General features: G+C 38.9%; 2 protein-coding genes across 4 annotated transcripts; both read right to left on the minus strand.

The window, feature by feature from the left end:
• Positions 1-237: 237 nt before the first annotated feature.
• tacc3 (transforming, acidic coiled-coil containing protein 3) lies at positions 238-10,070 on the minus strand. 3 transcript variants are annotated; one of them, XM_083539927.1, is made up of 16 exons: positions 9,959-10,070; positions 6,188-6,362; positions 5,409-5,527; positions 4,187-5,332; positions 3,871-3,922; positions 3,482-3,638; positions 3,332-3,390; positions 3,115-3,248; positions 2,944-3,025; positions 2,325-2,474; positions 1,821-1,888; positions 1,697-1,740; positions 1,448-1,608; positions 1,102-1,208; positions 739-859; positions 238-496 (listed from the first exon to the last, which is right to left on the minus strand). In XM_083539927.1, the coding sequence occupies exons 2-16, from the start codon at positions 6,359-6,361 to the stop codon at positions 431-433; spliced, it is 2,640 nt and encodes an 879-aa protein (XP_083396053.1). In that variant the 5' UTR covers position 6,362; positions 9,959-10,070; the 3' UTR covers positions 238-430. The 3 variants fall into 3 exon arrangements, with proteins under 3 accessions (XP_083396053.1, XP_083396052.1, XP_083396051.1); XM_083539926.1 differs by lacking the exon at positions 9,959-10,070 and adding an exon at positions 8,401-8,529; XM_083539925.1 differs by lacking the exon at positions 9,959-10,070 and adding an exon at positions 8,378-8,529.
• A 958-nt stretch (positions 10,071-11,028) lies between these two features.
• mycla (MYCL proto-oncogene, bHLH transcription factor a) lies at positions 11,029-14,453 on the minus strand. The gene is made up of 4 exons (XM_083540068.1): positions 14,059-14,453; positions 13,897-13,967; positions 12,618-13,160; positions 11,029-12,003 (listed from the first exon to the last, which is right to left on the minus strand). Exons 3-4 carry the CDS (start codon positions 13,126-13,128, stop codon positions 11,429-11,431), a joined length of 1,086 nt encoding a protein of 361 aa, XP_083396194.1. The 5' UTR covers positions 13,129-13,160; positions 13,897-13,967; positions 14,059-14,453; the 3' UTR covers positions 11,029-11,428.
• Positions 14,454-16,561: the final 2,108 nt, after the last annotated feature.

Here is a 16,561-nt window from a genome sequence, read left to right on the forward strand (position 1 = left end):
CAGGCTTTGCACTGCAGACCTCATCTCTTTGTCTCTCTCGCTCTTTTACCAACTTAATCTTTACCCAAATATTCAGCACTTAAACATGTTACATTTGATTTAAAAAAAAAAAAAAAAAAAAGGAATCACCACAAACTTAAATCCCTAGATTCTTCACATGTTGAAGTCTTGTGTATTACTTCCCTTTGGAAGGTTTACTGTAGGTGGAGCTCATGTTAAGTTGTACAGTCAGGCAGCTTTTTGTTTCAACTCTTTATTTAACCTTTTTACTGAAAGAAGTCAGTGTTACACAGTAAAATACTTTTTTTATTTTTTTATTTGATCAATTACAAGATGAACAACAATAAGGAACACACAAAAAGACATCTACGTACACAGGGAGAGAGAGCGAGAGAGCGAGACACAGACACAGATATACAAACAAACAAGATCAGTGTTGCTGCACTTTTGCAATTAGCTCATCACACAGCTTGGTGACATCCTCCACCTCCTTTGTCTGAGAACACACACAGACAAGAAATAGTCACACACCGCATGGAAACAGGTCAATACGCATATTTCTTTCCCCTCCTTTTAGTCATTTATTTTACTTTTTTGAAAACACACACCCGCACCCAGAGAGGACATAATGAATATGCTGAACTGGCACATCTTATATTGAACATGTAGGTCACAGTGAGATTAAGAAAGAAGATGGAGTAACAATGAAGGAAATAAAATTTCAGGGCAGTGCAGTACCTTCTGCTCCAGGTTCTTTTCCAGAGACTGCACTTTGAGCTGCTCTCTCCTGAGCTGCACCTGGAGAGCAGAAACCTCTGCTCCCTGCTTACTGCGTACCTCTGCTATCTGCTTATTCGCTCTGCCGGGAAGAAGACGATTCAGATTCAGGGAGTTGATTACAAAAATAGTACTCAAATGATTGCTCCAATCAGTTCCCTGCTCACTTTCTAAAGTCTCAATCATGTTTGTGAACAGAAGCTAAACTGGTTTTACCTTATAAATGTAGTCATAAATGTGTGAGACGAAAAAAAAAAAAAAAAAAAAGCATGGAAAGAAATAAAAATTGTCATTTTTAGTCAGTGAACAGATATGAACGCTTACTGATCAATTTTCTCCTCTGCGTGAGATTTGAGCGTCTGATAACGCTGTTCCTCCTTCCGCAGTCTGGCCAAGTAACTCTGAGCGCACTGCTTTAGCGTCTCCTCGTTCTACACACACACACACACACACACACACACACACACACACACACACACACACACACACACACACACACACACACACACAGTTATATACATAACACTAATGTAATTGTAATAAAATTTCTTTTTAAAATAACATTTAAACTAAACACTACACCATTCTGAACATCTGTGCACAAAGTTGATTTTAAATTAAAAGTAGGCATGATTCTGGGTTTGAAGTGGCAAAAAATTATCAAATGCACCTTCTTGAACCCGTCAATGACTTCTTTGCGTCGGTCTAGGCGCTTGACAACGTCAGAGAAGGAATGCTCCATGTCGCTCAGCTCTTTTGCCAGCTGCTGTTTCTCCTGAAGCACTCGGCTTAGCTCGGCCTGTGCTAGCTCTTCCTTCTTCTTGTGCTCGGCTGCACACGCGCACACACACCACACACATTAAAAATAATAATAATAATAAAAAATAAACAGAAAAAGGAAGGCATTTCTGCAACATACCTGTGATCTGAGCGATAACTGCCTCGTATTCAGACACAATCAGCCTAGCAAAGGGAGAAAGCGTGAGGCTAAACACCATGAGTGTAAAACTCTGATAACGTGTTCAATCTGAGCACAGACTTACATTGCGTGCTGATTATTCAGACTCAACGTCTCAATCTGAGCATTCAGATCCACTACTTTCTCCTCTGCCTACAAAAACACATTAAAAAAAAAAGGCCTCAGGCACTTAATTTTATACAAAGAGCATGCAATTAACACTAAAAATCAACATTAACAAAGTGATCCAAGTGTCTGTTTATTTATGTTGAACTGAACTGAAACACAGGTGTGTGTGTGTGTGTGTGTGTGTGTGTGTGTGTGTGTGTGTGTGTGTGTGTGTGTGTGTGGTGGTGGTGGTGGCGGCAGGGGGTTGAAAACTGAACTGCTGACAAATCTTTAATTATTTTGCCTAGTTAGGGGACTGGTAGGCTTCATGTTCTGCGTTCCCACTGCACAGTTAGCTTTCTGTAAAAGTGATGCAGACTGATGATGTACCTCCAGTGCAGAACTGAATCACGGTAATGAAAGCAGCACCATTTCTCCCTTTGCACCTGCAAGTTTACTATTCGTGTGTTTCTCAACGTACCTGTTGTTGGGCTTTTTCCAAAGCAGTGTCCATGTCTTTCTGTGTGTACAGCAGCATGTCCACTATGACATCCTCGCTCATCTGGGTCTGCTTCATTGTTGGGACCAGCAGATCCAGTACAGTGGGGTCCTGAACTGCAGGGGGCTCTGCCTGCGCGCACACACACAGTTAGTGGATTTTTCTTTTTAACAGATTTCAAATTAAGAAAACTAGCTATTTTCTGATTTACCTTTTGCAAATGAGAGTTGATAAACACACTCGAAACTGTTGTTGTCGAAACATGTATTGTGAATTGTGTACTGATGTACATTTGAGATTTACACACACACACACACACACACACACACACACACACACACACACACACACACACCTTAACCTTCTTCACGTGAGTAGCGTCAGATCTCTCTACAATTGACATGCAAGTGGATTAAGACCTTCTTTGAGACCACTGCATGTGTGAGTCTGATGGTCAAATCAGAGTTGCTTGGGAAAAGCTTCTTCCCACAAGCGATCAGACTTTAGATGCATACCATCTAACTAATTCCATAAATCTTTGCTCATTTCAGCTTTATAAAATCATACTATTGTTCATTCTGCATTTGCCTGAACATCTTACCGGTGAAGGAAAGTCCTCCAGCAGCTTTGTGTCATCTTTCTGAGATTTCTGCCGTACCTCTGTCCTTGCAGCCTCCATCATTCTATGACACACAGAGCCATTACAGTTTTACACGCACTCCGCGACTAAATGAGTCTAAAAGCTGGGGTTTGGAGATGAAGTGTGACTGACCTGATTGCCAAAGAGGGGCGAGGAAGACTGAACCCGAAGCTCGAGCTGTCCACTGGGGCTTTCTTTGGGCTCTCCTTCAGCAGAGGATCAAACTTCAGATAGAGGGACTGCTTACGCAGAGCAGATTCCTTAAACTACACACATACACACCAACACATAAGTGGCTCATCAACGTATCAGAAAAGTTTTTAAAAAATATGTGTATACACACACTCACAGTGCTTGATCCAAACTGCTCCAGATAATCAATCTGTCCATCCAGATCACTTGGCATAACTGCACAATTTACACAAAAGCAATTACACAATTGATTTAACACGTGATTAAACACTCATGACAAACTCCTGCAGCACACGCGCACACTTACACATGGAGCCAGGAACAAACTCATCATCTGCTGCAGCACTGTCAAAGTCTGCTGAGCAGGGAAATGCCGGCCCTTCCACCTTCTGAGGCTTTGGAACATCCGGAATGCAGGGCTGATGTGTTTTTGGAACCAGTGAAGGCTCAAGTTCTTCAGTTGCCTGCAAAAATAAACACGAGGCATTCATAAAATCATTTAAATTAATAGCTTTAGAGGTATAATGGTGGAATTTTCAGCAACAAGTACACAATCTTGCCTCGTGCGTATAAAAACCCTCTCTGGGCAGAGGCTAAATTACATGCTTTCGGCAAACTATTATTCAGTGTTGATTTGGATTAGACTGGAGAACGTTTACACTCCACACATGACTTTTCTTCATGCTTTACACTCACCTTAAAGGATGGTTCAGATTCTGTTGCCTTTTCAGGTTCAGAGAAAAGAGAACTGCTCAAAATACAAAAGATAGAATACACAATTTATAAAATAAAAATAAATACATACATAAAACCACATACAGCCTTTAGTTTCCTGCGAGTTCAATTTGTTCAATAAGACAATTTGTTTATAGCTTCAATATTGCAGGTAAGAATGGGAACAATCATTTTAGATGTTCCACCATCATTACATATATTTTGAAAAATCTCCAATTATAAATTAAATTCAAACTCCGTTTCCTCAGACCACCCCCATGATGCTCTCCTCACTGACCTGTGTGTGGCGCTCTCCACAGAGATTTCCTGGTTTTCTGCTTGCGCTGGCCTTGTTGAGCTTTCCCTCACCACTGGAACATCACGAGGAGGAGAGCTTCCCATTTTTGCTGTTGTACCAAACGGATTAAAGTTTGGATCGTCAAACTGATCAAAGTCTATACTGTAAGCACCTCTGGCTGGAGGAATTTCTGTCTCCATGCTGTCTGATGGCATGTCGCATGACTCAGGTTTGGTTTCTGGACTTTTCTTCTCGGATGTAGCAGATGCCGGCTTTGCGCCTTCTGTTTTGGTTTTGGAAAGGGGAGCCTTTTTTAAGCCGAGGCGTTTGGGAGGAGGCTTGCGTTTGACTTCAGTGCAGTCATCGAAGTTAAACTCCAGCACCATGGGAGCATCTTTAGGGGGCACCACTGAGGGGGCAGCACTGTCTGTGCTCACCTCTGAAAGATTAAGCTTTTTCATGATAGAATGGTTATCTTCATGCTCACTAGGCATCTCACTGTTCTTCACCCCTGAGCTCATCTCCTCAGTATTAAATGGTGCTAAATTACTGATTGGTGTTTTCCCAGAGACAGGAGGAGAGTTCTGGATTTTTGAGCCACTGGTTTTAAAAGGGTCCACCGATTCCAAGTCATCAAAATCAATCTGGTAGGATGCTTTAGGGGATAAAAGCAAATCGGCTACTGCATCAATGACAGGGGTCGATTCGGGAACTTCAACGTCAACCGTATCATCAGCGACGTGATCTGCAAGTGCAGTTCTCCTTGGCTCGATGATCACCGTGCTGTCCGTGGAAGTACCTTCTGCAGAAAAGTCTGCCAGGGAATTCTCTACAGACGGAATGAAAGGAAGAGTCTCGTCCAGAGCCATGTCTACCTTTTCCGTAACCTGTTCCACTTCTTCGAGAGCAGGAGATGAGGCGGCTAGTGTCGGCTCAGTCAGAGTGTCCGGCAGCAGAACTGCAGGTTTGGGTGGAGAGATGATCATGTTACTTGAGCTCTGAAAGGGATTCACAGAGTCAAGGTTGTCAAAGTCAATAGTGTAGCCTCCTCTGCTCTGAATGGGCATGTCATCGTCTGGAAAGGAACTGTCCATTTTAGTGGGAATGTTGATCGGTTGTGTGGAAGCACTGGGCGGAGAGGGAGACCTGAAATTTTAGGACATCATTAGTTGTGGGTTATTAGGACTCCTGGCATACACAACATAAAACACTCAGCACTTACTTGAGTTTGAGAGACTCCAATGCATTAGTGCAGTCATCAAGAGTAGCCATTCTGCCCACACGGCTCGGGGACATGATCCTTTTTGTGACAGGGTCTCTGAGTGGAGTCTGGAAACAAACCTGGAGGAACAAAGATATTTTTTGGAATAAACCCACTAATATATATATATATATATATATATATATATATATATATAATAATTAAAAAAAACAAAAAAACATCATGCATTTTTTGTTTTTTTTATATGTTAGAAAAACATTACAATACCACTACAATATCATTACACAAATAAAATCAGGAGTATACACAAACATACAGCAGCACTGGGAAAAGTGAACGTTTACTATTCACGGAATAGTGTTAACAGTGAGAAAGTACATCATAAGTACACAATATGACAAAAAAAAAAATCTGTCATGATCATTTAGCACCTTCCTCAAAAATTGCCAGCAAAATGGTTTGATGTGATATTTTATTTAATGTCCAACAATTATTTTTAAAATCAGAGGCTAGACATTATAATCAACTGCTTCCAAATGGTGTTTAAACCATGAAAAAAACATGAGAATCAGTCTATTATGGCATAATTAAGAACAGGCATCACATTTATGATTAAAAACTCCAAACAAGAACATTCTGTGCAACTGAAAGGAGTGGAGCCTTTTCCTGCATCTAGCATTACATATCAACATACACACATGGGTCCAAAAAAATAATAATAAAAAAAAGAAATTAATAAAAAAAGAGAACAAGAAACCCCAGAAAGACCCCACTCCTACCTTCACTCCCTTAGAGATGTTCTTGTTAAGGTTCTCCACCTGAGACTGCCTCAGGATGGACGGACGGCCCGTGGGCTGATCAAGAGCGAAAATGTCAGCGGCCGATTCAGATGGGACGCGCTTACGTACGGGCAAAGCGACCTGATTCTCATCGTTCACCACCTCCAAGCTCATACTGAGGGGGTAGAGAGAAAGACTTTCAGCATAAAACCACGCCTGGTCCGTATATCATGCACTCCAGCACTAAACATGCAGGTCTACTGATAAGAACGACACTTTCAGTCTGTAAACAAAACAGCAGTCTTTGGAGATTTGGTGCAGTATTTGGAGAAAGTATACTGGAACGGGATGATACTATATTCAATTACAATTCAGTCTGCATTATTCTGTCACCATGTAATATAAGAATCGAGATAAAATCAAACACACTTTTGGGGAATTATTAACAGTGTTTTATTACACAGTATTCATAATACACAGATTAACGCAGATGATTTTCTGTACAAAATAGCATGTACAACAGCAACTTTCCTTTTTGACAGCCTCATTGCACATTCATAAACATCAATATTTCAATAAACTATAATTGTTGTGCCAAACCTCTAAACCGATTGGAAGCAGCTGATGCTAGCACATTAACTATTATAAATAAAACTATTACTACTATAAACTACTATTATAAATAAAAATACACATGCATTACAGAACTCATGCAGGGGAAATTGTGAAACGATAGTCATGTGTGTTTACAATGACACACAAATACAGTATTTAAACACATCATGATAAACATGTTGTGGAAACTAGTCTGAGGAGCAAGTGACCGGACATTGTGCAGACTCGTATCATTCCAGTCAGCTGATGAGGGGGAGGATTAAGAATAAAGCATGACCGTCTATAGCCCCCAGTTAACAGATGAAGGGGCTTCTTTCAAAAGGAAAGGGAAAAAGGATTTGTAGCAAAGAACTCCAACAGTTTAGTGAAATTTTAAATACAAAACAGACTCTGATCTCATGTTTGTTAGAGAGTAAGAAGGAATAAGATTTGGGGATTAACCTTAGCATCAATCAGGCTAATATTGCTTTTTAAAAACATGTAAATATATGGGTTCATGAATATTCATAGCAAGTGTCAGTTCAGGACTTTGACTGTCACTTACTGGCTTGTCGTATGTATATTTTATTTATATAGACAAATTGGGAATTCAATCTTTACTAGACTACACCTGATCATAGCAACTGCTGTTTCAGGACACACCATTTCTCCTGTATCTGTTTATTTACACACACACACACACACACACACACACACACACACACACACACACAGCATACAGTGTTGCTGTAACACACTGGGATGATTAAAATGATCAATCTGTAAGTGTATAGATATACTCCCCATCTTACTGTGTACTGAATCACCTAATTAACTAACAGAACACTGACAACCAAGCAGTTCATTGTATTAAGGCCTGGCCTAAACAATTTTCACTTGACTTCATTAAAGAATATAAAAAGAACTATAAAATGCCTAATAAAAGGTGTCACCTGAGTCTCTATACTGCAGATTCCTTTGACAAATGATCCCTTTTTCTGGAGGAATGAAATCCTAATAAGAGCTAACTAACTAACTGGGAAAAAAAAGGCAACACGTTAAGAAAAAAAAAGTGTACAATCTTAAATGTTTTAAAAATGTGAGGGACACGTTTATATTTCGAGGAATATTTTTTTTTCCTACACGCATTTCTGTCAGTTGAACTTGTAATGGATGCCAGCGCTTATACAGCTATAAACTATCAACAAATTAAACAAACTTTGTAAGACATGCTATAAACCATTTCAAATAGTTAGCAAATGTATTACCGAGTTAGCAAAACATAAATAAAGTCCCAGCCTACATACCTGATACACACCTACTACAGCTAATAATTAGCTCAACATTACAGAAACGTCCTAACTTAACAGAAAACACCGGATTTGTATCATCGCCTAGTAAGAAATAACTAATTTCAATAAATATAATAAGGAACAATCTTGTTTTGTGACGTTGTTTGATATGTTAATGAGCACAAAGCAAGCCCTCTGGTCATAGTGACCGTTATAACAGACATGGACATCACACACACAAAAAGCCAACACTTGTTATCATAATTCTTATTTAACATTAAACGAGGAATGCTGCTAATCTTACCTCGTTTATATTTGGAAATATACCTTAAATCGTCGGGTTTCTTTCCGGTGAAAAAACAAAAAAAAAACCCGCTGTCGCCGTTAAAAGCTCGTGCGTCCTACACCGTCCTTCTACCCGTTTATCAGACGTCTCAACGGCGCAGAGAAATTTCAAATTTAAACGACATCTTATCGACCAATCAGATTCCCCGCGCGGCGGCCAAGAGGCTGGATGTAATATGAATACACCAATGGCGTGTCAGAAAGCGCTGACGTTCTTGTTGGGCCTCCCAAAAGATCGACGTGAACACTAACGAATGAACGTGCGAGCCAAAAACCTGGCGTTTACAGTTCACATTAAACATAATGCACATCTGCCAGCTTGTGCTTAGCGTCAACACTAATTTTAATATAATACTACAAAACAAGTACATATATACATGTAAATAAATAGCAAATAACTAATTTATATTTCGTTTATAATAGTATTAACCTCCATGAGCGCACGTGCAGTGGTTCAGAATGAAAATAAAAAAACGATTACATAAAACCAATATATTATACAACTGTTTAATTTATTAAGAAAATGCCTGAAACTAATAAACACAACATTTCTTAAATTATTAAAGATTTTTTAATTAAATACACAGTTCGAATTATTTCACTCTCATCCACTAGATGGCAGAAGCCACGTGCTAAACATCTTCCCGGAAGAGTGGAGGATATTATAGCAGCAGATGGGGACTGAATGTGGAATAGGGTGTCCAAAAAGCACATACGTTTCTTATGGTCGTCTGCAAACTTGTGTGTATTGCTGCATTCGAGGTTTTAAATGGAAATTGTGTTTTTTTTATATACTTTGAAGGGAATCCAGGATTTATTTTGTGTTAACTAAATGATATATATTTGGGGACGTGCACCACGCGTCTTCCGAAAATCCACCAGTCACACTGAACCTCAGTCTGAGTGACAGTCACGTCGACCAATCATAACGCAGAGTGGGAGGATTCGAATGATGCGGCATTTCCAAAGCAACCAAATGTGAATTCTGTTAATGCTCTTTTCACCATGCACACAGCACAACTGAATAACTAGATTTACAATAACAATTAAATAAATCTGCCAGAAGACGGAACATATAGCAGAAAATGCAAAAGCAACATTTTTGGGATAGATATTGGCACCCTTAGAAAATGTTCAGGTCAATTGTGAAGCGCTGAGAGTTGGGGAAGTTGGTGACTGTTCACACCCACATAGTAAAGAGGCTAAGTAAGAATAGTTTTTTTTTTTAGATTAGATTCGATTCGATTCAACTTTATTGTCATTACACATGTACAAGTACAAGGCAACGAAATGCAGTTTGGGTCTAACCAGAGTGCAATAACAGCAAGTGCAGGATATACAGTTTTTACATGAATTTACATAGTTTAAATAAAATAAAATAGATTATAAACAGTAATTTAAAAGATTTTAGTTAATAAATGTATAATTATTATTATTATTATTATTATTATTCACAAGATCCCTGATAAAAACCCCTTCCAAATGGAAGTGTGTACTGTTATCTGCTAAAAAAAAAAAAAAAAAAAAAAAAAAAACTTACCATGAGGTCAGTGCTGCATCATCCAGCTCTTGAGGTGAGCAACAGCCTGAACATCAAAAAGAAAAGTCTAAAGTCTTTACCTCTGCCATCTCCTATTGGTCGATACCTTCTCATGTCACAACACATCCCATTAGAATTTTAAGATCATTGCCTACTTCTTGTTTTTATGTCATGTGTGTTTCTCTTTTGCACTCAGAAGCAAAAAGGAGAAGATGAAGTGGGGAAAATAAAATAAAAACAGCAATAATACAGAAAAGTGATTTTAAAGCACACAGACAGTGGAACGTGTCACAATAGTGAAAACACAAGGATGAAAACTCCAAAGAGAGGAAAATGTAGACACGTCACCACTTCCTCTTTACTTTCACACAACCTAGGGTTATGAGAGAATGAACACAAATTTTATCAAACCAGTTATACAAAGGGAAACAGCCTGCATTATTTCCATTCTTAATTGTAACCCAGTGTTCTTTCACACACACTGTGCATTTTGTTCAGGTGTGTATAACCAGTCATACAGGTCAGGGAAGTTAAACTGTTGCCTTCTGGTAGATTTTCTTCCTCATACCACTTTCACCACACACAAAGATTTTTTTTTTTTTTTAATGCATTTATTTTTTTTTAGCAAAATAGAATCTGTGATGTGAAAAACACAAATGACAAAAGTATTTCATTGTGCAGATTCAATAATAAAAAACAAAAAATACCCAAAAAAAAAGCATGTGTAAATGTTACAGCAAGCACAACTGCACGTGCACACACACCACTGAGGTAATTGAGGAAAACATAAAAAGATGTGCATCATTAACCCCCCCAACCCACACACAAACAAACCATGAGGATTTAATGAATCATCTCATTCTTATAAAGAAAAATAAACACTTCCTGCTCCTAATGTGCAAAGTTCACCTGGTGTAACACGACAACCTTATCACCCGTTCTGTTTAATCATTTCACTCACACGCAGATTTTTTTTTGACATTTGCCGAAATGTAAGAAATCTCATTTCCTACACTTGGCTTGAGAAACCAAGAAATTAGCACAAGGCAATGCTTAACAGTGTTTTCTCCCCCCCCCCGTTCCAGGCCTGAGTAAACACATATGACACAAGGATCCTCATGATCAGATCACAGCACAATAGACTTCCATCTTAGTGTGGGAGCAACACAGCATCTCCGGATTACACATTTATTTCTGCTTTGAATTTCAGATTCAACTAAATTCAAGGGAATGATTTGAGGAGATATGGTCCAGTTAAACACAGTTCAAGTTCAGTTTTTGGTTCTTGCATGTTTGAGGTCTTTAAGGCCATACAATAATTTAGTTTGACCTGCGCTGCTCTCACTGCGCTCATCTCAGGAATACCAGCTATTAAGATTTGTCATTTCAACTAGACGTTCTTTGCATAATGTATGCATTAGTTCGACTTAACCCCTTTAATTTCAAGAATAAATATCAGTCCGTTAGAGTTTATGACTTTTTGAGGGCGCTGATTTTGCGCAGCAACAGCTGACGTCTGGCTCGGAGTTTCTTCCTCTCCTGCGTTTGCCGCCTCTCTCGCGTCTGCAGCTGCAGCAGGTACTCAGTGGCATGGGTCAGGATGGCCACCTTAGAGGATTTTGCTGACTCCGACAGACCAGGGATTTCATTCCGGAGCATCTGGAAGCGAGATCGCAGGTCGTCTCGCCTTTTTCTCTCCAGGAAGTTCCTGCGCTGCTCGGTGGAGTCCTCGGAGTCAGAGCTGGCTGGAGAAGAGGAGGAGGACGAAGGAGCAGATAAGAGCAATGGGTCAAGTCGGGCTCGCTTTCCAAGTGGCTCTTCCTCGTCATACTCATCGTCGTCAGGGAGCATGTGGTGTTCGTCGTCTGATTCGGGAGATGGAGCAGCATAGTTGTGCTGCTGGCGGTGTAGAGAAATATGGAAGTGCTTGTTGCGTGGGCCGTGTGGGTCCGCGCTCACGGCGATTGTGATGGGCGTGCGAGTGCGCTTCTTCAAGCGGTTCTCCACAGTCACTACATCGATCTCGTCGTCATCGTCATCATCGTCTGAGGAAGAAACACCACAGCGCAAACTTAGCAATTTTTACGACTTTTCTATAAGTGTCTTAACTCTAAAACTCAAATGAGTGTAAATCCCTGGTCTGTCAGAAGTGTGTGAATTTAAATTTTTCTTAAAAAAATAAAATAAATCACACAAACAAGATTCCAGTATCTGTCCTTTTTTGAATAAGTTGTGTGTGAAACAATCTTAATAAAGAAACAAGTTCATGCAAAATGTCTTTAGGGTAAAAAGTTGCAGCAACTGAACATTCCTCAGAACCAAAACAGATTAAAATAATAAAACTGGTTTTATTAGGCAGTGGTTTGAGTCGGAGGACAATGATTATTCATGCACTAAAACTGCAGGAAATAGCAAAGCTTTTAGGCTTTAATTTTAATCCAAACACATAACAAGGAGATTAAATGGGACATGAAGACTCTTGATCGGGGATTAACATATTAACACACAAAATGTCACTTCCTCATCAGCGTTTGCACTCCCGGGCCAACGCATCTCAGAACAGGAAAACAACCACGAAACACTGAAACAGGAAGTCACATATGACTTCCTCAACAACATTCCTACATCGTAGGCAACGTGCATGCGCTGGAGCTCTTACCAGACGAGTCCGAGCGCGACTCTGACCCTGAGGATGCGGGGGTTTTTTTGGACTGTGACACAGGTAGGTTGAGGACAGCAGCTGGGTTCACACACCTTGTGACCTGTACATCAGTCTGTTTTGTTGCACTCTGGATCCGTGGAGCGTGCATGTGCACAAGTTCGTTCTGATGCGTTTCTGGGCGAGGTGCCACTCTGGTGGCGTTAAAGCCACCGCTCCACATGCAGTCCTTAATCACCACGGAACTCAAGTTTCCAAACATGTCCAACGGGTCGAGCTTCTTCAGAGGAAGCACACCGTAATCGTCCGAAGCCCACATGCTCCTCTCGGACGCAGGCGGTGGAAATAACAAGCGCCCTGTGGGAAAGGTCCTGGGAGGAGACACAGGCGGCGTGGGGAGAAGCTCGAACTTCTTCCAGATGTCTTCGCTGGGAGCTGTGGACGTGAAAAAGTCTTCAATCCTTCCATCCATCCCGTCATAGAAGTAGTGCTGGTGGTGATCACATTCCATGTTTAAACCACACACACAGCTGGAATCACAACCTGTAATACAACACCACAATCACATGTGTTAATATTCCAGCAGCATGACAAAAGTATGTAACCACATGCAACCCCCCCAAACACACACTGTTTATTAGGCACTGCAGTGTTAATTGCATCTGATAGCACTGATGTTTTAATGCTGAAACGTTATTGATTAAGCATGAGGCTGATCTGGATTATTGTGCATATTGTGATGCTTGAATATCGCGATAAACATTGTATCGTCCACCTTTAGATGAGAAGATAAGCACGGGCTCAGACTGCAACACAATGAAAGTAGTGTAAAAGTCGCGTATTATGCTTTAATCCTGGTCGTGAACAGACGATACGTTACAACCGATAACGACTAAAATGCCACAACCATTTACAAAGTCCGTAATCTAAATTAGATTTCGTTTTTCAGGAAATTATATGGAATAAATCAATGCTCGCCCTCTCACGCGCACCATACAGTAGCAGCACGTGCATGTGGTAACATTACTACTGCATTGTGTGCACATAAGGGTTTATTAGCGTTTACAATTATTCAGGTTTATTTACATGCTTCAGAAAAATATTCTTTATATTTTTAGAACTTGGGGGAAAAAAAGAAAAAAATCCCACCAGGAAACAGCTGCTTTGCAGAGTTAAAGTTCTTAAAGTCAATACATCAGAGTTCATCTCCAACCATGCACAACCGCTCCAAAACGGGGAGAAATGTGATCATATTATTATTATTGTTGTTATTATTTACCGTTTCATTTGCTCCCGTCCGGATTGAAATGGAATGAGGAGAAGAACATGAAGAAGCAGAAGAAGCAGGAGCTGAAGGACAAAGACAGAGAACAATTGAACTTCCGGAACAAAGGAGGGGGAAAAAATCTCCAACGACAAAAAGAAGAAAGAGTCGGCGCACCTGAGTCTGCGCTTTATAAATCCAAAGTAAACTGGAAACGTAAAGAAAAGAAACGGAAAATAAAAAATAAAGACTATTTACAACTAGTGTGAATAAGCAGCACGAGCCCTTATAAACCGCACCCGCGCGACACTTTCGCGCCACAGCTGCTCCTTTGTGTAGCCTACACACAACTAACCACGCCCCTCGTGTATAACCACGCCTATTTTATTTCCATAACCGCCATGTATCCCGAAACGGTCCGTGTTTTTTTCTCAAGCATTTTGCTTTTCTTTAGCTTCCCAAAGGTGCACAATAGGGGAATTGTTCGTTTGATCTGGTTAAAGAACACAATACTTTATATCCAACGCCAAAAGCACAAACAAACAAACACACACAGACAAATAAACCAAGCGATGTTGACGCCCCCTTAGACCACGTGACATGAGCCGTTTAAATAAAACGATGGCTTTAATATGGGCTGAGTGTTTATTTGTTTCATTTGTATTATTTGCTTATGTAATTATTATTGATGAATTATTATTTTTAATTGTAATTATATATTTTTTAAGTTTATTTGTAACGCAATTTAACACATTCCATCCCGTAAATTATACAAAGGGAGAATATAAAATAAAAGATCATTAAAATCACTTTCATGTTATATGTCCTTTGAGGGAAGAAAATATTGTATTTTAAGTCAAATATTTACATAAATATATTCACAGATTTCATTCATTATAAATTTTGGAAGTGCTAAGATAAAATGCTTACGATCAAATATTGAGTGATTTTTAATATCCAAAAACCAAAAATAGCAGGTTCATGTAATGTATGTAAGATTACTTAGAGAAACACACACATTCTTATGTAAATGAGTCAGAAGAGCTGTGTAAAAATAAAACAGCACATAACACAGTAAAAAACATGTTACAGATTATTACAGTAAATTAATTATTAACGCCAGCACAATGATAGGTGGCAAAAAATATCTCTTAAAATATATTTATATTATTAAATTTTTTTCATTTTCTCACTAAAACAAAAAAAAAAACAGAGCCGAAAACACACATTTAAAACACACATAGTAAGCATATTAATAACAACAATATATTGCTAATATAAGAAAGTGACTATGGAAAGGCAAAGGGCAAATCAAAACATGAGGGAAACAAATACAAATGGATAAATGAATAAACAAAACAAAACACAAAAAGTAACATAAATCAGGGCTAGGGTCTTGTTTGTCCAAGTAAATCCCACAAAGGGGTCCATATCCGCCAGAATACATCAGATTTATTCTGCAAGTCATCCGTAAATTTTTCCAAAGGGAGAAGATTAGCCATTTGTGCTAAACACATCTTTAAAGTCGGTACCTGTGGTGATGACCATAGAATAAGTATGCATTTCTTTGCCAAATAGGTAATGATATTTAATAAAGACTGTGAGTCAGTAGAGAAATCCAATAATGTTTTGCATTTTAATAAATAAATAGTTGGAGACAAAGTCTATTTTTTAGCCAGCGTTTTCTGAACCATATCATGTACCTCATGCCAAAAAGGTTTAATGTTTTTACAGTCCCAAAATAAATGCATTAACGTTCCTTTTTCAGATTTAAATTTAAAACACATCTGAGATACATTTGGGCACATTTTGTGGAGGCATACTGGGGTAAGATATATCCTGTATATAAATTAGAAGTTTTGCTCATGCACAGAGCTTAAGATTGAATTATGATTGAAATAAATGTTAAACTTCACAGAGTATAGTACATCCCTTTGCAAACAGACAGCCAGAAATAAAGCAGCTTAAAAACTACACTAAATGACTTACAATTTAGCTTAATTACACCTGAGCGTTTTTGTGAAATACGGTATCTCAGTGTGCATATTATATTAATTCACATCATTTGCTTGATACCTTTTGACTTTCACTCTTTATTTTGTTTAATTTTATTATAACTGGTGCCTGTTAAAAGTTTGGTAACACCAAGACCTTTATAGTTTTTTAAGAGACACATGTTCCTTCTGTTTTTATGCAACAAACATAGTAATGTATTAGTATAATAAGTATTATATACCAAACAAATATCTAAATATAAAGATGTTACACTTCATTTTTAATTTATTTACTATTTTCCCAGTTCATTCCAGAGTAGTTCAATAGGATTTGGGTGTGGTGAGTAGACAGGCCATTCCATGATAGATAACAATCTTCTGTTTGAGCCAAAAATATCCAATCCGTCTGTCCACAGAAATTTCTTCCAGTCATCCACTGTCAAATTATTTTACTTTGTTTGTTGCATAAAAACAAAAGGAACATGTATGTCTCGAAAGTCAAAAAGCACTTGCCTTGCCTAAATATCCATAAATATGTGTTTGTTTGTGTGTGTGTGTGTGTTTGTGTGTGTGTGGTGCAATGACGCCATAAGACTAATTTTCACCTCCAGGGTCATAAACATCAACATCATTCATTAATTGATTGCAGCTCTTCTCACCTGCTAGTGTGAAAGAGACTAAACAAC

Source organism: Silurus aristotelis (assembly GCF_946808225.1).
Source record: "Silurus aristotelis genome assembly, chromosome: 4".
NCBI lineage: Eukaryota > Metazoa > Chordata > Actinopteri > Siluriformes > Siluridae > Silurus > Silurus aristotelis.